The 19568-nt window shown below is 39.7% G+C and overlaps 1 protein-coding gene across 1 annotated transcript in view; it reads right to left on the reverse strand.

The window, feature by feature from the left end:
- Positions 1–15984, reverse strand: part of Lnpep (leucyl and cystinyl aminopeptidase) — a 95899-nt gene extending 79915 nt beyond the window's left edge. Inside the window, exon 1 of the mRNA NM_001113403.3 lies at positions 15895–15984. Within this exon, the coding sequence (NP_001106874.1) occupies positions 15895–15913 (19 nt within the window). The 5' untranslated portion in view covers positions 15914–15984. The remainder of the gene's footprint in view (positions 1–15894) is intronic.
- Positions 15985–19568: the final 3584 nt, after the last annotated feature.

Here is a 19568-nt window from a genome sequence, read left to right on the forward strand (position 1 = left end):
CGTAAGAGACAACTCTAAGTCACTGGTAAAAACTACTAAGGTCTAGACATGCTTTGTCCTCAGATTACTTCATAGCCGTCCACAGTTCACTTCGTCTTTCTGGAGATAATGGAGAAAAGCCTTGGCAAAGCAATCTACATGGGGATTAGTGTCTACTTTAATATTGTTCTCTTTCCTTTGACCATTCTGCCCTTAGGACAGGCTTTAGTCACAAAATAGTGTGCTGGTGCCAATTAGGTAAAGTTTCATTGAGCCAGCTTGATATTTCTGTGTACAAGAACCAGGAAAGGTAGCCCAGCAGGCTACAGTGTTGAGAGAATTCCAGAGGGAAGAGAATTTTTCTATGAACCTACAGACATTTTTCTATAAACCTACAAAAATTACAGGATAACTAACAGAGAACTAGATAGATAGATAGATAGATAGATAGATAGATAGATAGATAGACAGACAGACAGACAGACAGACAGATACATACATACATTCATACATACATACATACATACATACATACATACCAAAACTGCAATGTAGCAGTGTGCATTAGTGTCTATGCCTGTTTACAGTAGTTGCTATTCTTAGCACTATGACAAAATACCTGACAGAAATGACAGAGCATTGACTTTGGCACATTGTCCAGAAGGACAGTTGTTCATGAGAAGAGAGAATTATGGCACAAGGGTGCTTAGCTGGTAACAGTGGGAGCTGGAGCACAATGTTCATGTCATGGCCGAAAGGATGCAGAGAGCAGATCTGGAAGCAAGGGCCAGCCTATAATCTCAAAGTTTCACTCCTAGTAGCCAATACCCACCATCTACCACCATGTTCATAACTTCCACCAACTGGGATCAAGTGTTCAAACACATGAGCCTATGGAAAATATTACATTTAAGTCAAATACTGCCGTAACACTTGCCACAAACCTGAAGAGCTTATTATAACAACACGAACTAATTCTCAAAAGTTCTAGATGCAAGAAGTCCACAACGGGACTCTCTAGGGCAAAATCAGTTAACAGTGTTATGGTTCCCCTGAAAGCTCTCACAAGAACTCATCTCTAGCTTTTCCATACCTTAGAAACTGCTTGCATCCAGCAAAAGCGGCTGGCTCTTTCTCGTATTGTATGATATTAACATTTTAACAAATCTCTGACTTCAAAGGGCTCAAATGGCTAATTCTGGATAATCTCTTTAAGATTAGATGACAAAAAATTTTATGGTGTGTGTGTGTGTGTGTGTGTGTGTGTGTGTGTGTGTAAGAGAGAGAGAGAATGTGTGTGTGAGAGAGAGTGTGTTGTGTATGTGTGTGTGTGAAAGAGAGTGTATATATGTGTGTGAGAGAGTGTGTGTGTGTATATATGTGTGTGTGTGTGTGTGTGTGTGTGTGTGTGTGTGTGAGAGAGAGAGAGAGAGAGAGAGAGAGAGAGAGAGAGAGTTTGTGTGTTTGGAAAGAAGAGTTTTGTTATACAGTTTTAGCTTACTTCCTGAATGCTGGAATTGTAGGTGTATACCATCACACCTGACAAAACTGTAAGTCCTACTTGAAACTTTAACTTCCTTTAACTAATTTACCACCAGGTGCCAGGATCAGACCATGGAAGTGTTTACAAATCTTTAACACCTACATGCAAAGGCCAAGAGAACTGACCTGATACTGGAACTGCTGTCCACACAAAATGAAATAGGTTTTAAGAGCTGAACTGAGTAAGTTGAATGTCTCTTAAAATAAGAATATTGAAGTTCTCCTCCAAAGAACTAAAACAGATACTGAATTTACACTCCATAACATTAATAACCTAAAAGTCACAATCCAAGACTACTTTACATACAAAGTATTAAGAAAATGTTCATTTTCCATATAAAAGGCATTCAAGACTAGACAGAACTTTCAGCTTTCACCTACTGTTATAACACTGATCTGAAATAAAAGTAGAATGTGTTAAGATAAATGAAAATGAAAGTTTCAGGAGAAATTTTTTTAAATTACAATTTTAAGTTGAAAAAAATGTCTAAAATTAAGAAGAAAATAAAACAAAACAAAAATACCTGAGCAATGTTTGTAGTGGTTAGAATGAGAATGTCTTCCAAAAGGCTTTTTTCCCTTCTGTTCTACCATCCTTAGTATATTGCCTAAAACCTTAAGGGAGTTTTCCCTCTACTGTCCATCAACCTACAGTGTCTGAAAACTAGAGGGGTCATGTAGCTTACTTACATTGAAAGGAGTTTCAGAAGACAAACTTGAGGCCCTTATAAAAGGATGCTACACAAGGTAACTCCGTGTGGGTGTAGTGTTATATGTAGAAAGGAGATCAAGGAAAGGTAGTACAGAGGGATGAGGAAGGCTATCATGCAAAAAGGACACATGTCACGAGTCATTAAAGACGATATAAAGCTAATTTCTTTTCTAGTTTCAAATGTGTCATATTCTCTTCTTTTTGTGGTGTATAAGTCCATAAAAATATAATTGATAATGAAAAAATAAAACTCTCTATCCCTCTCTCCCTCCTTCCCCACTTCTCCCCACCTCACCTCTCCAAGCAATTCAAGATGTGAGCCCTCAGCTTCTGTTCCAATGCCTATGTCTGCTGCCTGCCACCTACCAGCCAAGGGGCTCTTCTCTGCAAGTCTACAGAACCCTTCCTCTGTAAAGTGTCTTGCCTGTGGTATTTATCACAGCAGCAGAATGTTAATTAATAGTCTCAAAAACAAAATGGAATGATGTCAAAGGGAAGAGAATCAGGGCCCCAGCATTTTTTAATGAAGTAACAAAAATATTGGAAGGAAATCTATGAGTTATCTATGTGCAGAACAGATAAAAATCAAAGGAGCAAAATATATTAGTTTCCATTGCTGTCTTTATTACTTAGTCTTCTTATAAGTGTGGCAAGATACCTGCTAGAAACAATTAGATGGTTGGCTTTGGCCTGCCATGGCCCAGAGAAACAGCTCATCATGCCAAGTAAAAGAGGTATGATGTAAACAAATATTAACACCTGTAGGACAATACCAAATGGGCTAAAATACATGCAGTTTGGAGTTCCAAAATACTAAGAAAAATATTATAGTAATATTATCTGAAGAAATAGTCCAAAACTACAATTATGATCAAAAATATATACTTACAAGTTCAAGAATCTCAATGAAACAAAGAAGGTGAGAAGTGTTATTAAGGAAGAGTCCCAACATCTACTGCTGTTATTTATATATGCATACAAACCCATACAATCACATGAACAAATACATCACACACACAGAAAACTATTATTGCATATACTTGTACAAAGATATATATATATATAGTTATTATCTCATATACCCAGAATATTTAAAAAATTCTTATCACTCATCAAAACACAAAATTTAAGTCACTTACTGTGTGTTATTTTGTTATAGGGGAAAAAGACTAATATACTGCCTCTACTCTATTCCAATATAACCACTCCATGAGCACAATGAGTAAGGGAGGCAGGAATGTATGGAAATTCCAGGGAAAATTCAGTGGTGAATCGATCTTCACAATATCATGTACCAAAATGTACATTTCAACAATTTATACAAACTATTCTTATGGTTCATATATTTTGGCTGTTTTCTCAAAATGTCCATTGATTTTTATCATTAGATTAACATCAAGATAAAAATGCCCTCCAATTTTTCTTCCTGGATAGTCAGGGGTAAAATTCATGGTTTCATACCTTAGCTCAAAATCAACTAATCTACTTGTCTTTCCATTACATCACTGACATCCTTGCCTCTCCACAGCCTTTGTCATCAACAGCTACAACATGGCTTCACTTTCTTTAACCTTTTCACAAAGCCATACCTAAGATTCTGTGACACCCGCTCATGTCTTAACAGCGCTGCAGAATATTAGAAGTTTAGTTTTAAAGGCTGAATCTAATTGGTTGGGGACTGCTTTTGTGGCTTTCTAATGAAGACAAAATGCCCCCCAGTACCATGGGAAGAGAAGCTGATTTAACCACACTGCTTAGACTATAAATGGACAACAGCTCTAGGCAGGAAATGAGCATACGAGATGAGAAATGAAAAGGAAACGACTGGTTCACTTTCCAATTTAAACTTTGAAACCCTTTCAGATAAAAACCTCCCAACACTAGACAGTGCTTTAGTAGGTATTGTCTTCTCTCTATAAAGCATAGAATCTGAAGTTCAGCAAGAGAGCAATTGTTAACGTTTCAAACCCTTGAGTTCCTCAAGTTCAAAATATCTTTGTGAAGAAAAAAGAATACAAGACAGAAAAACAGATACAAAATCATGGCAGCGTGGAAGTAGGAAAGTAAACTGCAAAATTCATAATGTATTCTCAGAGCCAAAGCTCCTACCAAGTTATACTCATTCAGCAAAAATAATGTCAGTTATGAACACTCACAAGTGAATCAGTAAAACCAGTTTACTGAGCTTCCCATGAAGAAACAGGAGATAGCTGACCTAACTCTGACAGTACAAATGTTTGCACAAGCCTCAGTGCTAGCTGATAAAACATGTTTACTTTATACTGTCACATAAAGACCATTCTTTTGGTCTATTTCAACCCTACCTATAATATAAACTATATTTAATATCTAATCTAAGATTAAAACACGTTCTACATCTACTAAATAATGATAATAATGTAGTAATTCACATTACATTCATTTAAGGGAATCAAAACACCCACTTACATCAGAAGTAGATATGGGGATGAAAGGTTTCTCTACTTTTAGGCCTCAATTCCCAGAAAGTTTTACAAATTCATTCATTCTCAGAGAGGGGGGGGGAGGGAGAGAGGGAGGGAGGGAGGGAGGGGAGGGGAGGGGAGGGGAGGGGAGAAGAGAGATCCTGCACTGCCTAGAGCCTTCAGTAAAACATTAAACAAGAGAAATAAAATCCACTCCAGTATGGCTGGTAAGGTGGTTTAAATGAGAATGGCTCCCAATAGGCTCAAATATCTGAATAGTTAACTCATCTGGGAGTTGAACTGTTTGGGTGAAGATTAGAGAGTCTGTCCTGGCAGGAGTAGGTGTGTCACTGTGGGTGGGCCTAGTCTCCTTGTCTGCTGCCTGTGTATGAGAATAGTAAATCTCTCAAATATAGTTTTAGCATCAGGCCTGCCTGCTTCCCATCAAGAGGATCAGGGAATTAACCCTGTAGCACTGTAAACGCGTCTCCAACTAAATAGTCTTGTTTAAGAGTTGCTTTGGTCGAGGTATGTCTTTGCAGCAGTAACTAAGACCCTGAGAATATAATCAAACTACTCTTTCTTCAGCCACGGCTCTCCCTCCTTACCTTCCCCATCTGATCTTTCCTGTTCCCAAACCCACCCAGCCCCAGGCCACCTGCAGAAATCTTCCTTTTCCCCTCCCCTGGAAGATCCTTTTCATGTATCCCTTAGGCCCTCCTTGTTGCTTGGCCTCTCTGGGCCTGTGGACTGTAGCACGGTTTTCTTTTACTTTACAGTTCATATCTACTCATAAGAGAGTACACACCATGTTATTTTTCTGGGTTTGGGTTACCTCCCTCAGGATGATTTTTCTAGTTCCATCTACTTGCCTGCAAATTTCATGATGTCATGATGTTAACAGCTGAGTATTACCCCATTATATAACCAAATCACATTTTCTTTATCCATTCTTCGGTTGAGGGACATCTAGGTTGTTTCCAGTTTATGACTATTGCTATGAACATAGTTGAGCAGGTGTCCTTATGATAGGAGTGCCCTTTGGGAATATGTCCAGGAATTGGTATAGCTGGGTCTTGAGATTGATCAATTTCTAATTTTCTTTGCACTCCTCTAAATGTCAACATCCAGTTAGACCAGAACCATTTGTTGATGCTTTCTTTTTGCCCATTATGTATTTCTGTCTTATCAAAAAAAATCAGGTGTCCATAGATGTAGGTCTTAATTCTGTTGATCAATGTGTCTGTTTTTATGCTAATACACACAGCTTGAGATCAGGGACTGTGATACCTCCAGAAGTTCTTCTATTGTACAGGATTGCTGTAGCTACTCTGGGATTTTTGTTTTTCCAAATGAAGTTGAGTATTGTTCCTTCAAGGTCTCTAAAGAATTGTGTTGGGATTTTGATGGGGATTGCATTGAATCCATAGACTGCTTTTGATAAGATAACCATTTTTACTATGTTAATCCATGAGTATGGAAAATCTTTCTATCTTCTGTTATCTTCTTCAATTTCCTTCTTCAAAGACTTGAAGTTTTATCATACAGGCCTTTCACTTGCTTAGTTAGAGTTACCCTAAGATATTTTATATTATTGTAGCTAATGTGAAGGGTGTTGTTTCCCTGATTTCTTTTTTAGCCTGTTTGTCATTTGTATATAGGACAGCCTTTTTTTTTTTTTTTTTTTTTTGTTCCTTTTACTTTTTTTAGTTAATCTTATATCTAGCCACTTCGATGAAGGAGTTTATCAGCTCTAGGAGTTCCCTGGTAGCATTTTTGGGGTTGCTTATGTATACTATCATATCATCTGCAAATAATGATATTAGGACTTCTTCCTGTCAAATTTGTATCCCCTTGATCTCCTTTCATTGTTTTATTCCTCTAGCTAGAACTTGAAGTACCATATTACGGGGAGAACAGCTTTGTCTTGTTCCTGTTTTTAGCGGAATTGTTTTAAGTTTCTCTCTATTTACTGATGTTGGCTATTGGGTTGCGGTAAATTGCCTTTATTATGTTTGGTTCTGTCCCTCGTATCCCTACTCTCTCCAAGACTTTTATCATGAAAGGGTGTTGGAATTTTTGGCAAAGGCTTTTTCATAGTCTAATGAGATGATCGTGTGGCTTTTTTCTTTCAGTAAAACTTAGTTTTTAAACTCAGAACAAACATCCTGTAACATCTTTAAGTCAAAAATTCCTTATACAGGGAGAGAAAAGCCAGAATTTGAATGAAGCCGTTTAGAATTGCTCACCATAACTACACTGTGCAAGCATCGTACAAATTAAGGCTGATTCATAGAGTTCCACAATGAATAAAGAAAAGTACAAAACCAAATGCACTTGGAGAAGATCAAGTTTCAAGAAGGGATCTATAGTTCTCAACTCAACAGTGCTCAAGAAGAATGGTTAGCTTGGGCTCAGAGGCTGTTAAAAAGTTACTCTTTGCACAATGTAAGTTTTCCAAAGGCAGGAGCCAGGCCACAATCCTATCTAGACTCTCTATTTAGGAACAAAGCTTGGAGTAAGCTAAAATATGGTAAAAACACAAGTTTTATGTTTTATTAGTGAGGGTATGTTTTTAAAATATCTAGAAAACAGACACAAGCAAAAAACAAAACAAAACAAAAACTATAAAATATTTGTCTATTGGCAAAGACCAGCAAATGTGAGGAATGTTTGTTAACTAAAGAAATTTAAACAGCACCCAAGAATTTGTATCAAAATTTAGTTCTATGCTCAGTTCTAAATGGAACATCTACCTTTCATCCACCATGAAAGGCTCAGGGACTATCACAGAGGAAGAGGTGGAAAGAACAGAAGAGCCTGAAAATGGTGCTAAAAAATGCTTTCTTTAGGACATGGCATGGCTACTCACAGCAGATATGGCTACATGTCAAGACAGTCAAAATTCTAGCATGGACTGAGGAGGGACTCACAAGGCCCTGGGTCCAGTTTTGGAGCTATTACTAGTCTATATTCCAGTGAAGGGCCAGGCCCATGCATACAGGGACAGTACTAACTGGAGTCAGTAAGTTACGGAGACAAGACAGAAGAAGGTGGGGGTGGGGGCGCTGAAAGAAGTTGGAATGTAGGAAGGGATTTGGCCAGAACACATCGTACATATACATGAAATTCTCAAAGAATAAATAAAAAGTGTTGTTTTTTAAAATTTATATTAGAAAGGATCCTTCCTGAGCAGTTCCTGGTATTTTCAAAACAAAAGATTAACCTTAAGCTTGATGGAATTATTGGATACGAGTTAAATAATAAATTTGTCTAGTTGTTCTTGAAAACTGATTTACAGGACTTAAGTTGATTTTACCTAATATTAACCAAAATCTAAATTTTTTAATTTTGTTTTTCTCATCATCTTGTTTCTTCACTGTCTCCCTTTGAAGCTGTGACCACATGCATGAAAGCTAGTTTCACATCACAGAACCAACTGGACTTAAGAGTTGCTCTTGGGACTGGGGATTTAGCTCAGTGGTAGAGCGCTTACCTAGGAAGCGCAAGGCCCTGGGTTCGGTCCCCAGCTCCGAAAAAAAAAAAAAGAACCAAAAAAAAAAAAAAAAAAAAAAAAAGAGTTGCTCTTATACATGGCTGGATCTAGGCCTCCCCACACATATGTAGCGGATGTGCAGTTGGGTCTTCATGTCGGTCCTGAACAACTAGAGTAGGAGCTATACCAAGAGGTGTTTCTGTCCATGGGATATGTTCTAGCTGGGCTGTCTTATCTGGCTTCAGTGGGAGAGGATGCACCTAGCCCCACAGAAACTTGATTTACCAGGGTGGGAGGATGCCTGGAGGCCCCCACCTGCACAGAGGAGAAGGGCAGGGAGGCATGGAGGGAAGGACTGAGGGAGGGGGTGACCAGGAGCCTAGTAATGAGTGAGATATAAAGTGAATAAATAAAATAAAACTAAGAAAAAAATGCGGAGAAATCAAAGAAAAAAAAAGAGTTGCTCTTATGGAAGTAGGGGGGAAAACAATTGATTTCATGATAATAATTGTAGCTCATAACCAAATTTTAAAAATGGTACTATAGAATTTTAAGACATTTATAATTATAGTATATGTTTATATAACTCATATTTCCTCTTCTACCCCCACAAAAAATTAGAAACTTTAACTATGACAATGGAATAAAGGACTAGCTATAGTGTCATTTCACAATGAATTTCATGTGCTCTGAAACATGCTACCCTACACATAAGCTCAGCCAAGGAAAGTGGAACTCAAGCTGAGATACAGGAAAATGCACTTATAAATATCAATAATGGGATTTATAAGGGAAATGAATACCATTTCAATATAAATAAAAAGCTCCTGGCAGAAAATATTTTATCAAGTAATTATTTTGTAGATAACTTATTAAAATATTTTTGTGATAATTTTTTGAAATACTTTTTTTTGTTTTGTTTTTTGTTTTTTTTTTTTGTTTTTTTTTTCGGAGCTGAGGACCAAACCCAGGGCCTTGCGCTTCCTAGGCAAGCGCTCTACCACTGAGCTAAATCCCCAACCCTTGAAATACTTTTCATATCATTTATCAAACTAATAAAATACAAAGTATAGCACAATCTTAAACCAACAAAGCAGTAATTTTCTCACCAATTTACAATCACCTGTGTACTAGTTTTTAACCCATCCAAAAAAAAAAACTATAATTATTCAAAAGACTAAGACTGTAACCACATTTTAAAAAAACTAATCAATCACTGTCATTTGATTATGTAAACTCTTCAGCGTTTAGTACTTTTAATATCTAGTATTTTAGTGTTTCCAAAATTGGCAATTACATAAATCTGTGTTCATCTGCAATGAACAACTAGACTGGAGCAAAACTAATCGCATCTAATAAACCTGTGCTTATTCTACTTCGAGACTCTTTTATATTTATATTCAATGATTTGTCTTCATGCAACCTCCAGCTGAAAATTGTACCGACCCTCTCAATAATCCCTGTACAAGTAAAGCTGCTGTATAACAGAATACTACACTTCTCATGCCCACTGAGTAGCACCCAGTCCAGTATGCTCAACCTAAACTGTCTTCCTAATCTACCCTCTAGACACTGAAGAGACACTAGCAAGCATCCCAAGGGCTGACACAGCATCCAGTGCAAGGAGCAGAGAATGACTAAGTCTATAGACAGACCAGCCCAAGCTCGTATATAGAATCTTGGTAAATCTAAACCAGTTCTTCCTACCCAGTCTCAAAGGCCACAGCAACTTGCCCTAACCAAACCATGAAATGGTCTTTTGGTAACCAAAACTGGATAAGCATTATATCCTGTATCAATATCACTATAACAATACCAACTTAAAGAATTGCCTCCTAGACATTTAGCTCTCTCCCCAGTCCCTACTACTAATCTCTATGCAAATTTTCTCTCATTTCTAGGATGATGTCACACTTTTTGGGTAATGAGTGTTCTGTTAGTTGTTTTAAAATCTTCCAAAGTAAGTTTCAACTGAAAGAAATGCCATGCTCCCAGTAGCAGAGGTAACTCAGTGAGTAAAAGCACTTGGTGTACAAGCATGAGGACCTGAGTCTGACTCATCAGAACCACTTTTCCCTCTGAAGACCCTGGGCGTGGCCACATGAGCCTCTAACTGTAGGAGGGAAGTCAGGAGAGTCCCCAGGATTTGTTGGCTGCCAGCCTAGTCATAAAACATAGTGAGCTTCAGGTTCGAGAAGAAAGACTAACTATCTCAAGGGAAGTAAAGCACAGACTGTGAGCAGACAATGACACGCACAACACACAATACACATACACACACACACACACACACACACACACACACACCTGAGTACAAGACTAATACTCAGAGCCTCCTCTGCTATCAGGAATTTCCTTTATGATGCTTGAAGCAGTTGCCTGGGAAACACTTCCAAAGAGCCATCATTTGCTATAAGAAAATGGAATACAGCAATCCAAGGAGGTGACTTCTCACTGCATTCCCCATTCTCCTATCCCCTCAACTGAAGAAGCTCTCCCCAAAGAAACATCAGGAACCTTCTCTAAGTTCCCCCGCCCCCAATAAATCAGCCTCCTCCAGTAGAACCTTGTAACTTAAAAAGAGGTTAGGACCCTGTCCTTCCCCCAAGACATACAGATAACTGAGTCAAATTTTGTTTCAGTGACTCTGTTCTAGAAATATGTGGAATGCCCAGGAGGTCTTTCACTAAGCAGTATATATGAGAAGGAAAAGAACTTCAGAGTCCCTTATAATTAAACTTAACACCCCATTGTTTTTGAAAACGTCATTGGAAGCCTCAGTTTTATTTGGCAAATGGCTTCCTAGTTTAGATGCTAAGGTTGAAATTAAAATCAATCAGCTCTTTGTTCGATCATAAGCACCATCAGCAAAGTGAAACAAAAATCAAGCAATACCAACAGGGAAAGATTGCTATCATGGTAGGAAAGGGACTATACTCTTGTCTATCTTTTATTTTTTTCAAATATAGAATATTTTAGACAGTAAATAGTCCTACCTTAAAGTGACTGAATTTTTCTGACTGGGAAAAAAAAAAAAAGATGGCAGTAAAGTTAAATCCCTAGCAAACCCTTTCCTTCTCCTGCCAACACCTTTATTCCTTGATGACGGCCCTTCATATGCTCATATGCTCTCTGTTGTTACTTTCAATGCTCTCCACTAAGCAACACCTAAGATTCTCTACAAAGGTCACTAGATATAAAAAGAGTTATGACACCATAAGGGCTCCAAAATTTCCTTTATTTCATTCCTATTCCTGGTTTTCCATATATAGAAAGGGTGTCTCTTAAGGGGGTTGGGGGAGGGGCAGTTCCTTAGTAGTGGAGCACAACTCCAATCCCTTTACAGTTTTCCAGACACCAAGTAGCTGACAGACACAGCTGCACCAACCCACAAACCTTGGTCCTGCTCTGACTTTATTCCAAAGTCCACCGTAGTCTTGGTTTTGTTTTGGAAAAAGATAAAAATGATGTTTTCTAATAAATGTATAATGTGTCATTAGTGAAATGTATCTTTATTAGTGACAAATGCCATATGAACAGGTTAGAAAAACAATTCTGCAGGTTTCTTTCACAATTAGAATATTATCTTAAGCAAAGTTACATTTCTTCTTTGGGCTACTACTATTTGATGATATGCTTGTGAAATTCTTCTAGCAGGAAACCTATCTCTAAAGTGAGCATTTAAAAGAAGCTGTGTGTCTGAATTACTGAGCAGGAAATCAACTCTAGATTTTTCATAAGATAACTCCTTATCATTTTAGTTTTCTATCATTCAGATTGAGTTCTCAAAGATCACAGACAGATAAATGACAATCATTGCTATAATAGTTTCTAAAATATGCTGTCTTTTATTCTGTCTTGAGACAAGATTTTGCTAACACTGTTTCCTGGTTTAAACTTTAATATTTTCTAGCTATCTTTTTTATCTTTTTTTTTATTATGCTAGCTAGCTCTTTTTCTTTTCTTTTCTTTTTTTTTTTTTTTTTTTTTTTTGTTGTTCTTGTTTTGTTATTGTTGGTTTTTAAGATAAGATCTCACACTTCTTAGTCCTGGTCTGCCTGAAACTTGCAAAGTAAACCAGGCCAACCAAGATCATCTGCCTGTCTCCCTGATTGCTGAAATTAAGGCATGAAATATCACTCCAGGCTAACCCTTAATTTCACCAACTGAAATTTAAAAGATAAGTCAGGAGCAGAAACACACGTACATGTGCACACACACACACACACACACACACACACACACACACACACACAATTTAATTCATATTCCATTACTGAAAAACTTTAAAAAGTTTTCCTTCAAAGAAGTAATTCACCATAGAAGAAAAAGAAACGTATATATGTAAGTGAACATATAAACAGTACTTGGTAAGCTCTTGTTTCTGAGATGATACTATAAAAGCTGTTTTTAGAGAGATACACACATCTATAAAACAACTGCTATTTATAGGATAAAACTGGCATCATAACCTTATACTGCTTTACAACCCATATATAGATAATTTGTTGTCAAGGATTCCATTCTAAAAGTTGAAAAACACTTTTAGCTGGATATTAAACTGAAAACAAACATACACGATTTTGAAAGACAGAAGGTCTCTCCTGTTTGATTATATGCCACTGTTCAGTAATAAAATGACTGTGTGGAGGCTATATAATTCATATAAAAATGACAGTCTCTACTAAGCTTTTAGTTATGGCACTTCAATATATTGGTGCTTTTCCAACCACTAGATTTACCTGTAATCACACCAAAAACTAGTATCAATTAGCAAAATATATACTAAATAATAACAGAAAATTAATTCACTCCTATGTTTTTAAAGTCTCTCTTTATTTACCTGACAAACTTCCCCCAAACCCTCTTTAAATGAGTATTTCTACTATCATCAAAATGCAATCAGACATTTCCAGGCCTGACCCTGGGCCTCCTTAACCAGATTTTGCAATTAAGCCCTGAATTTTAGCATCTCTTAATTCAAACTGAAGTTATTCTGTGAGATCTCAAGCAAATGAGAAGAAAGGTAGAAGGACATCTAGTAATTAGCTGTCTTAATCTAGTATCTCTTAGAAAACTTAGCTTCCAGGAACTTTCTGTGGTGTTAATAAGCCAACAGGTCACTACTCTCCTAAGAGTTTCGTCTCTGCTTGCCTAACAGGAGGAGGCAGCTACTATCAAACCAATCATAAGTATGAGTTAACATTCCTGTACCCATAAAAAGTCACCAGAGAAACCAGAGACAGACCAGATGTCCGGCTTTCAGTGCAGTAACAGTCCCTCTCAAGGTCAAGGCAAAAAATATTATTTCCTGAGCCGAATAGGAACTTCTGGCACTAAAGTCCATCTTTATAGGCCTTTTCTAGAAGCATGAATTTCAAATGGGTTGCAACAGTTATTAACCAAACTGATGAACACAAGATATTTATTAATACATGAACCTATTACTCCGGGCAGAGAACAAGGCTCAAGAAAATGAGTCACTCCAGCAGCACATTTCACAGAAAATAGGGAAATTATAGAAAATGCTACCGGGGTCACTGAGTTCTGGAGTTGGAATGACGAGACTAAATTCATTTACTTTATGGACTTGTGAGTCAGTCAATGAACTGCTGACAGTATTTTAGGAAAGCCAAGGGTCCAGGGTTACTGAAACTTCACCATACATCTATACATACCTCCTTATGAAGGGACATACAAGCGCATGTAAATGAGAAAGGTTTACTAAAGGAGGATCAATTACTAAGGCCAATATTAAGCTTGATAAGTCCTTCAACCATAAATTGTAAAATGATCAGATAGTCTGTAAGAGAATATCTATAGAATTACACATTGATGTTTTGCACTCAAAAGCCTAACTACAGAAATATAGTTTCCACTATATATTTGAAGATACTTGAAAATCCTACAGCAAACTTTCAAAAGTTTTAAAGGAAATACCTTTTCCACCTTCAAATCTGCAAAGTACCTTAAATTAGCAATATCCAAGGTCTTGTTTACATTATATGGTGTAGTTCCTACTTTCCTGATTAAAGGAGGACAAATAACATTAACTAAAATGACATATTGCCAATCAATTCCAACGTCAACTGTGGAAAAACTGGTAGCTTTCTACAACTAGAAATACAACTTCCTATATGAAAGTTGAACTTTTGTCTCTTTTCTCTAGGGTTTTCCCATGGTCCTCCCAAATGAGACAATTTGTAAATACATCTTAAAAAGTGATATTCTGTGGGAGGAGAAAAGATTTTAACTTCAAGGTGTGAAAATCTACTTTAATTCTGTAGGGAAAGGTTCAGCATGTCAACCACCGATAAAACTGACTAAATAAATGACTCACTCCTGTGTAGACACTGTTTTCAAATGAGTGAAATTTCATATTTAAAAATCCTACAAACAAGGAGCCTCCAATAATTCTGCCTAAGAGGAAGAAAACGTCTTGGAATATTTAATACCTCTTTTAAGCGTATTTTACAGTCAATTACTAGATGGTCTCTATGATGCCTTTCAGTACAAATCTTCCTTAATTCTTTGGGTAAGTTTACCAGACTATTCTTAGAGCCTTGGTAATTACAAATAGAACACAGATGAGAAAGAAACTTGGAGTTAAAGCTGTCATTACTAAGCCTAATTAAACGCTGCAGACAGAAAGATGGCAGTAGAATAAAGCATCCTGAATTAGGGAAAGGAGAACATAATGAGTAGGTCACTGCTCTAGCAATGTGGTAAAGCATGTTAAAGTACACAACAAAGTCCGGCCTAGGCCTAAGAGTGGATAGAGGGGGTGTCCCCTCCCCCGCCCAGTTCCTTAAGTGGCAAGCAACCCACCCAAACAGTAATACGCTTCTCTCCCATTAATTTGATTTTCTACCTACCTGAAGTAACCAACAGCACTGGAAATGCTCGCCAACTAGAATGTGGATCCTCTAATCTCAGTAAGTCCTACCCTTTATTAGCAGTTTTCCTACTTTATATCCTAGTGAGGAATCAATATATTATATATTTAAACACCATAAAATGGTGAGACATCTCACCTCTATATTGAAACTCAAGCTATGGCTATTTTCTGGCCAGACTGCTTTGACTTTCACCCCCATGCCACCTTATGATATAAGCCCGACAGGGACCATTGATACTCAGTGGGTCTCTAACTAGAAGATCAATATCCCTAGCTGGTAAAAAGAAGTTTGGTCGTCCTGTGGAGCAGCAGCAGGCAGATGGGTGGCAATGCGGGGCAGCATCTTCGCCGCACGGAGCAGTACTAGCCAGACCTTGGTAAGTTTCCTTCCCTGCGATGCACTAAATCACGCTGCCAGCACCACGGCCCCACCCCGCCCTATTACGGAAAAGCAAGCGGGCTGCTCGCTGAAGGACGGGCGGACAGCTCCCCCGCTCCCTGCACCAGTTGGCTTTCACCCGGGCCGCAGCTTATCCCTGCCGTGGCCGCTTCCCCCGGGACCAACGCGGCTGCCAACTTTGCCGCCGCCCCCTCCACGGCGCAAGCATCCCAAACTTTGCGGACTACCTCACCTGGTGGTTCGGCGCCGGTCCCCGGGAGAGGGCTGACCTTCACGCCCGCCCCAGCTGCCCGTGGCCCCTCTGCCGCCCCCGGCCCGCCTGGGAAACCCTTGGCGGGGATGCCTGCAGCCCGACCCCCGTGCCACAACTGACCCTCTAGACCCTGAGAGCCCGGGAATCCGCGACTCAGGTTAGCCACTCACCATTGGTAAAGGTCTCCATCTTCGCCCGCTGCGGGTCCTCACCAGCCCAGCGCCCCAAGCTTTCTACTCCGAGAGCTGAAGCGGCCCCGACGACTGAGCATGCCCAGCAAGGCCTCGGAAGGCTGCCGGGGAGGTGCGGCGAGGGGCGGCGCCGCTCCGCCGCACGGCAACAACACCTTCGTTCCGGGTTTTCGCAACTGCTGCAAAAGGCCCACTGAGGCGTGGACGCTGAGCATAGCCCAACCCTTGGCCTACTCCGCGGAGAGGCGGCGGAGAGGCGCTCAGTGCTGGGGCGGGGCTAAGCCCCGCCCCCAGCGGCGCACTCGGAGCCGCCGCGCTGTCTCTGCCGCAGAGCTGTAGTACCCCGGTTCAGACAACTGATACACCTACTACTGCATCCGGCTGTGTTCCGGGTGCGGCAACCCCGGCACTGAGCCCGGAAATGCGGCCGGTGAGGCCGTCGCCACAGAGCCAGTCGCCAAATTCGCGTTCTGAAAGCGGCAAGGCCCGGGCTGCGTCGGCCTCTACGCTGGGCTAGCCCGGGACGACGCTATTCCTAGCGGCAGGAGCAAGCCCTGCGGCGGTGGTCGGCAGGACTTTCCTTCCATTAGCAGAACGCCTTGCAGCTCCTGCTGCAAAACCGGAGGCCAGAGGAAGGGAGGGGCCCGGGAGACGTTGGGTGCCTTTTGCTTAGGGCTGGGCATAAAACTGTGAGCAAATCTCAAAACCCGGCGCGGGGTGTAGGAGAACGGACCGTGCGCGCAGAGGTTGTGGGCCGAGAGGCCGGCCTGCCTAGTCCAGTCCTAACTCGACACCAGCAGTTGACTGCTCCCAGCCTGCAGGGCATGCGACCTGATACTGCCGAGCTAGACTGGAGGGAGCCAAGTTTCCCCTTCCCCCTAAGACTCACGGCCTTGCCTGGGGCCCATTTGTTTCCGGTGCCAAATCGGGGCAGTCCCCCGCAGCCTATGAGATTTCGGCCCCTGCGGCGACTTGGCTGGGCCTTGGCCTCAACAGCGCTAGCCAACTGTCACACACTCCTCCCAAGCTGTCAACCCGAGCAAACAAATCTAAGCTTGAACAAATATCCTGGGCGAAGGAGGGGAGGCAGTGATGTTGTTCGACCGATAAGGAAATTCTAACTATGTTCAAAGAAATAAACCCGAAGCGCAATATTTTTAAGAGGTCAATTGTACCTTCCCACTCCTGATTTACAACACCCTATGAAACCAACTGTACTTGGAGTAACCACTAAACTCCTTACCTAACTCTGGGTCCTCATTAACATTCTGGTCCTTTGCTGGCCCCTGAGGCTTTCATAAGGTTCCTAGAAATTACCAAGTTTCACTCAGCATGGTTAACCATTCCTTAAAAAACAAAAACAACAAAAAGAAAAACCCTCCTACAAAATTGTTCCACCGCTTGACGTTCTATTTACTTACTTCTTCCTGTCATTTTCTTAACTCAAACATCACCCCTGCAGAGAATCCCCTGACCACAACAAGCACAGTGGGTTCTATAAAGATTCCTCCTGCCATTCTCAGAGCACTCTTGGCTTATGTTTATCAAGAATGCAAGATCAGCGGGACAGGTTTTTGCATTTTTTACAGCTATGTCTTAATTTCTAGTCCTTATACAATTTTAAATAAGTACAGTACGATGTTTAGAGTTCTAATTTACGGCCTACGTTGAAACATTTCCAGTGAATGTCTTTACAGCGAATGTCTCGGGTTGGTCTGCTTATGCTCAGTACAAATATTCATGACATCACATCTCGACGCTGCTGCTGTCTTTTCACTATACGAAAGATAGGCTGAGTCCTTAGGTTAGTGCCCATAACGGAGCAATTCAGAACAGAAAGTAGAAAATGAACCACAAGAACTCTTGTCTTAATGGAGTTTGTTGAAGTAAGCCTGTTTCACACGGGTATTGCTTAGTTAAGAAACTCTTCCCTATTAGGTCATGTTATGTTCCTTCGGTGTTATTTTAGTTGCCAGAGCACTTAGTAGCAGAGTTATTTAAAACTCCACAACATGTTAAATCACCTCACCTCACCAGTGAGCTACAGTCTATCATGCTTTTAGGTGTGAATCACATTGTCTTGAGTTTTGTTTTTAAATTTTCAGCTCTGAAGACTTTGTGCTAAAGCATTTCACATTTTGCATTCATAAATTTGGGAGAATCAAGAGGGGTTTTTTTGTTTTGTTTTGTTTTGGTTTTTTGTTTTGTTTTGTTTTTTTGGTTTTTTGTTTTGTTTTGTTTTGTTTTGTTTTTGGCTATTTCTTTGCCAGTCTCTTGCATCTCAACTCTGCTATTCAGGAATACAAGCAAAGATAGTGAGGACAATTTACTTTAGGACTTTTTTAAAACAGCAAACAGTAAATAATGTGAACATATTTCAGAACTCCATCTAGCCTTAAACGAACAATAGTGAATTTTGTTCTGTCAAATACTCTTTACATTTGATTTCGTAAAGTATTTTTGAGGAAAAAACAGAGGTTTTGCTCTTGCAATCTATTGTTTCTATCTTTAATGTTATCTTTGGGCCATACAGATTCTTCTCTTTCTTAAGGGTCTGCCACTTCAGGTTAGTATGACATTACTGTTTATTATCAGAGGAAGCCAGGAAATGTTATGTAGTACACTCATCTTACCATTTTCAGAGTGATCACTGCATACTGCTTAACATTTAAATTATATAGCACAGAAAAAATATTAATAGCTTGAAATGAAAAGTATTAGCACCCTGGTAACTAACGTGTTGATAAAGAAACAAAAAAATGGGAGCATAAATTAGTACAGTCACTATGAAAAACAGTAGAGAGCCTCGGGATAGTATAAGTAGATCTGTGCTAGGATCTGGCTGTATTGTTTCTGGATGTATATCCAAGAGAAATTCTTTCTGCTTACAAAGAAGTATCTGGACACTCGGGGTTTTTACTACACTGTTAGATAAGGAATCAACCTAGATACCCAACAACAGTGGGATGTATATCTATAATGACTGCCACTCAGCCAAAAAAAGAAATATCCTACCACCAACAGCAAAGTGGACAGTACTTGAAGACATTATACTAATTTAAGCTAGAATGACAAAAAAATCTTTTCTTATATATGTGTGTGTAAAAAACAAATCCAAGTTCTTCCTCCCAGCCCCTCCTCCCAGAGTGATGACTCTGAGACTAATTATTTATTAATAAATGCCTAGGTCATAACCCTCAGTTTGTTCTTACTTATCCCATTTATTCTAACCTGGCTTCAGCTACCCACTGGTTTACATTCCTGTTGACTCTCTTATACTCTATTTCCCAGAATTCTCTCTATCCCTGCTAGACATCCATCCCATTTACTATTCTCTGCCTCAGCTCATTGGCCATAAGTTTTTTTATTGACAGGTGATGCTTATAAGAGATTCTCTCATGCTTCACTCCTTCTTTAAAAGGGGAACAAGAATACCCTTGGCAGGGAATAGGGAGGCAAAGATTAAAACAGAGACTGAAGGAACACCCATTCAGAGCCTGCCCCACATGTGGCCCATACATATACAGCCATCCAATTAGACAAGATGGATGAAGCAAAGAAGTGCAGGCCGACAGGAGCCGGATGTAGATCTCTCCTGAGAGACACAGCCAGAATACAGCAAATACATAGGCAAATGCCAGCAGCAAACCACT

The sequence above is a fragment of the Rattus norvegicus genome, chromosome 1 (genome assembly GCF_036323735.1).
Source record: "Rattus norvegicus strain BN/NHsdMcwi chromosome 1, GRCr8, whole genome shotgun sequence".
In the NCBI taxonomy this organism is placed as follows: Eukaryota; Metazoa; Chordata; class Mammalia; order Rodentia; family Muridae; genus Rattus; species Rattus norvegicus.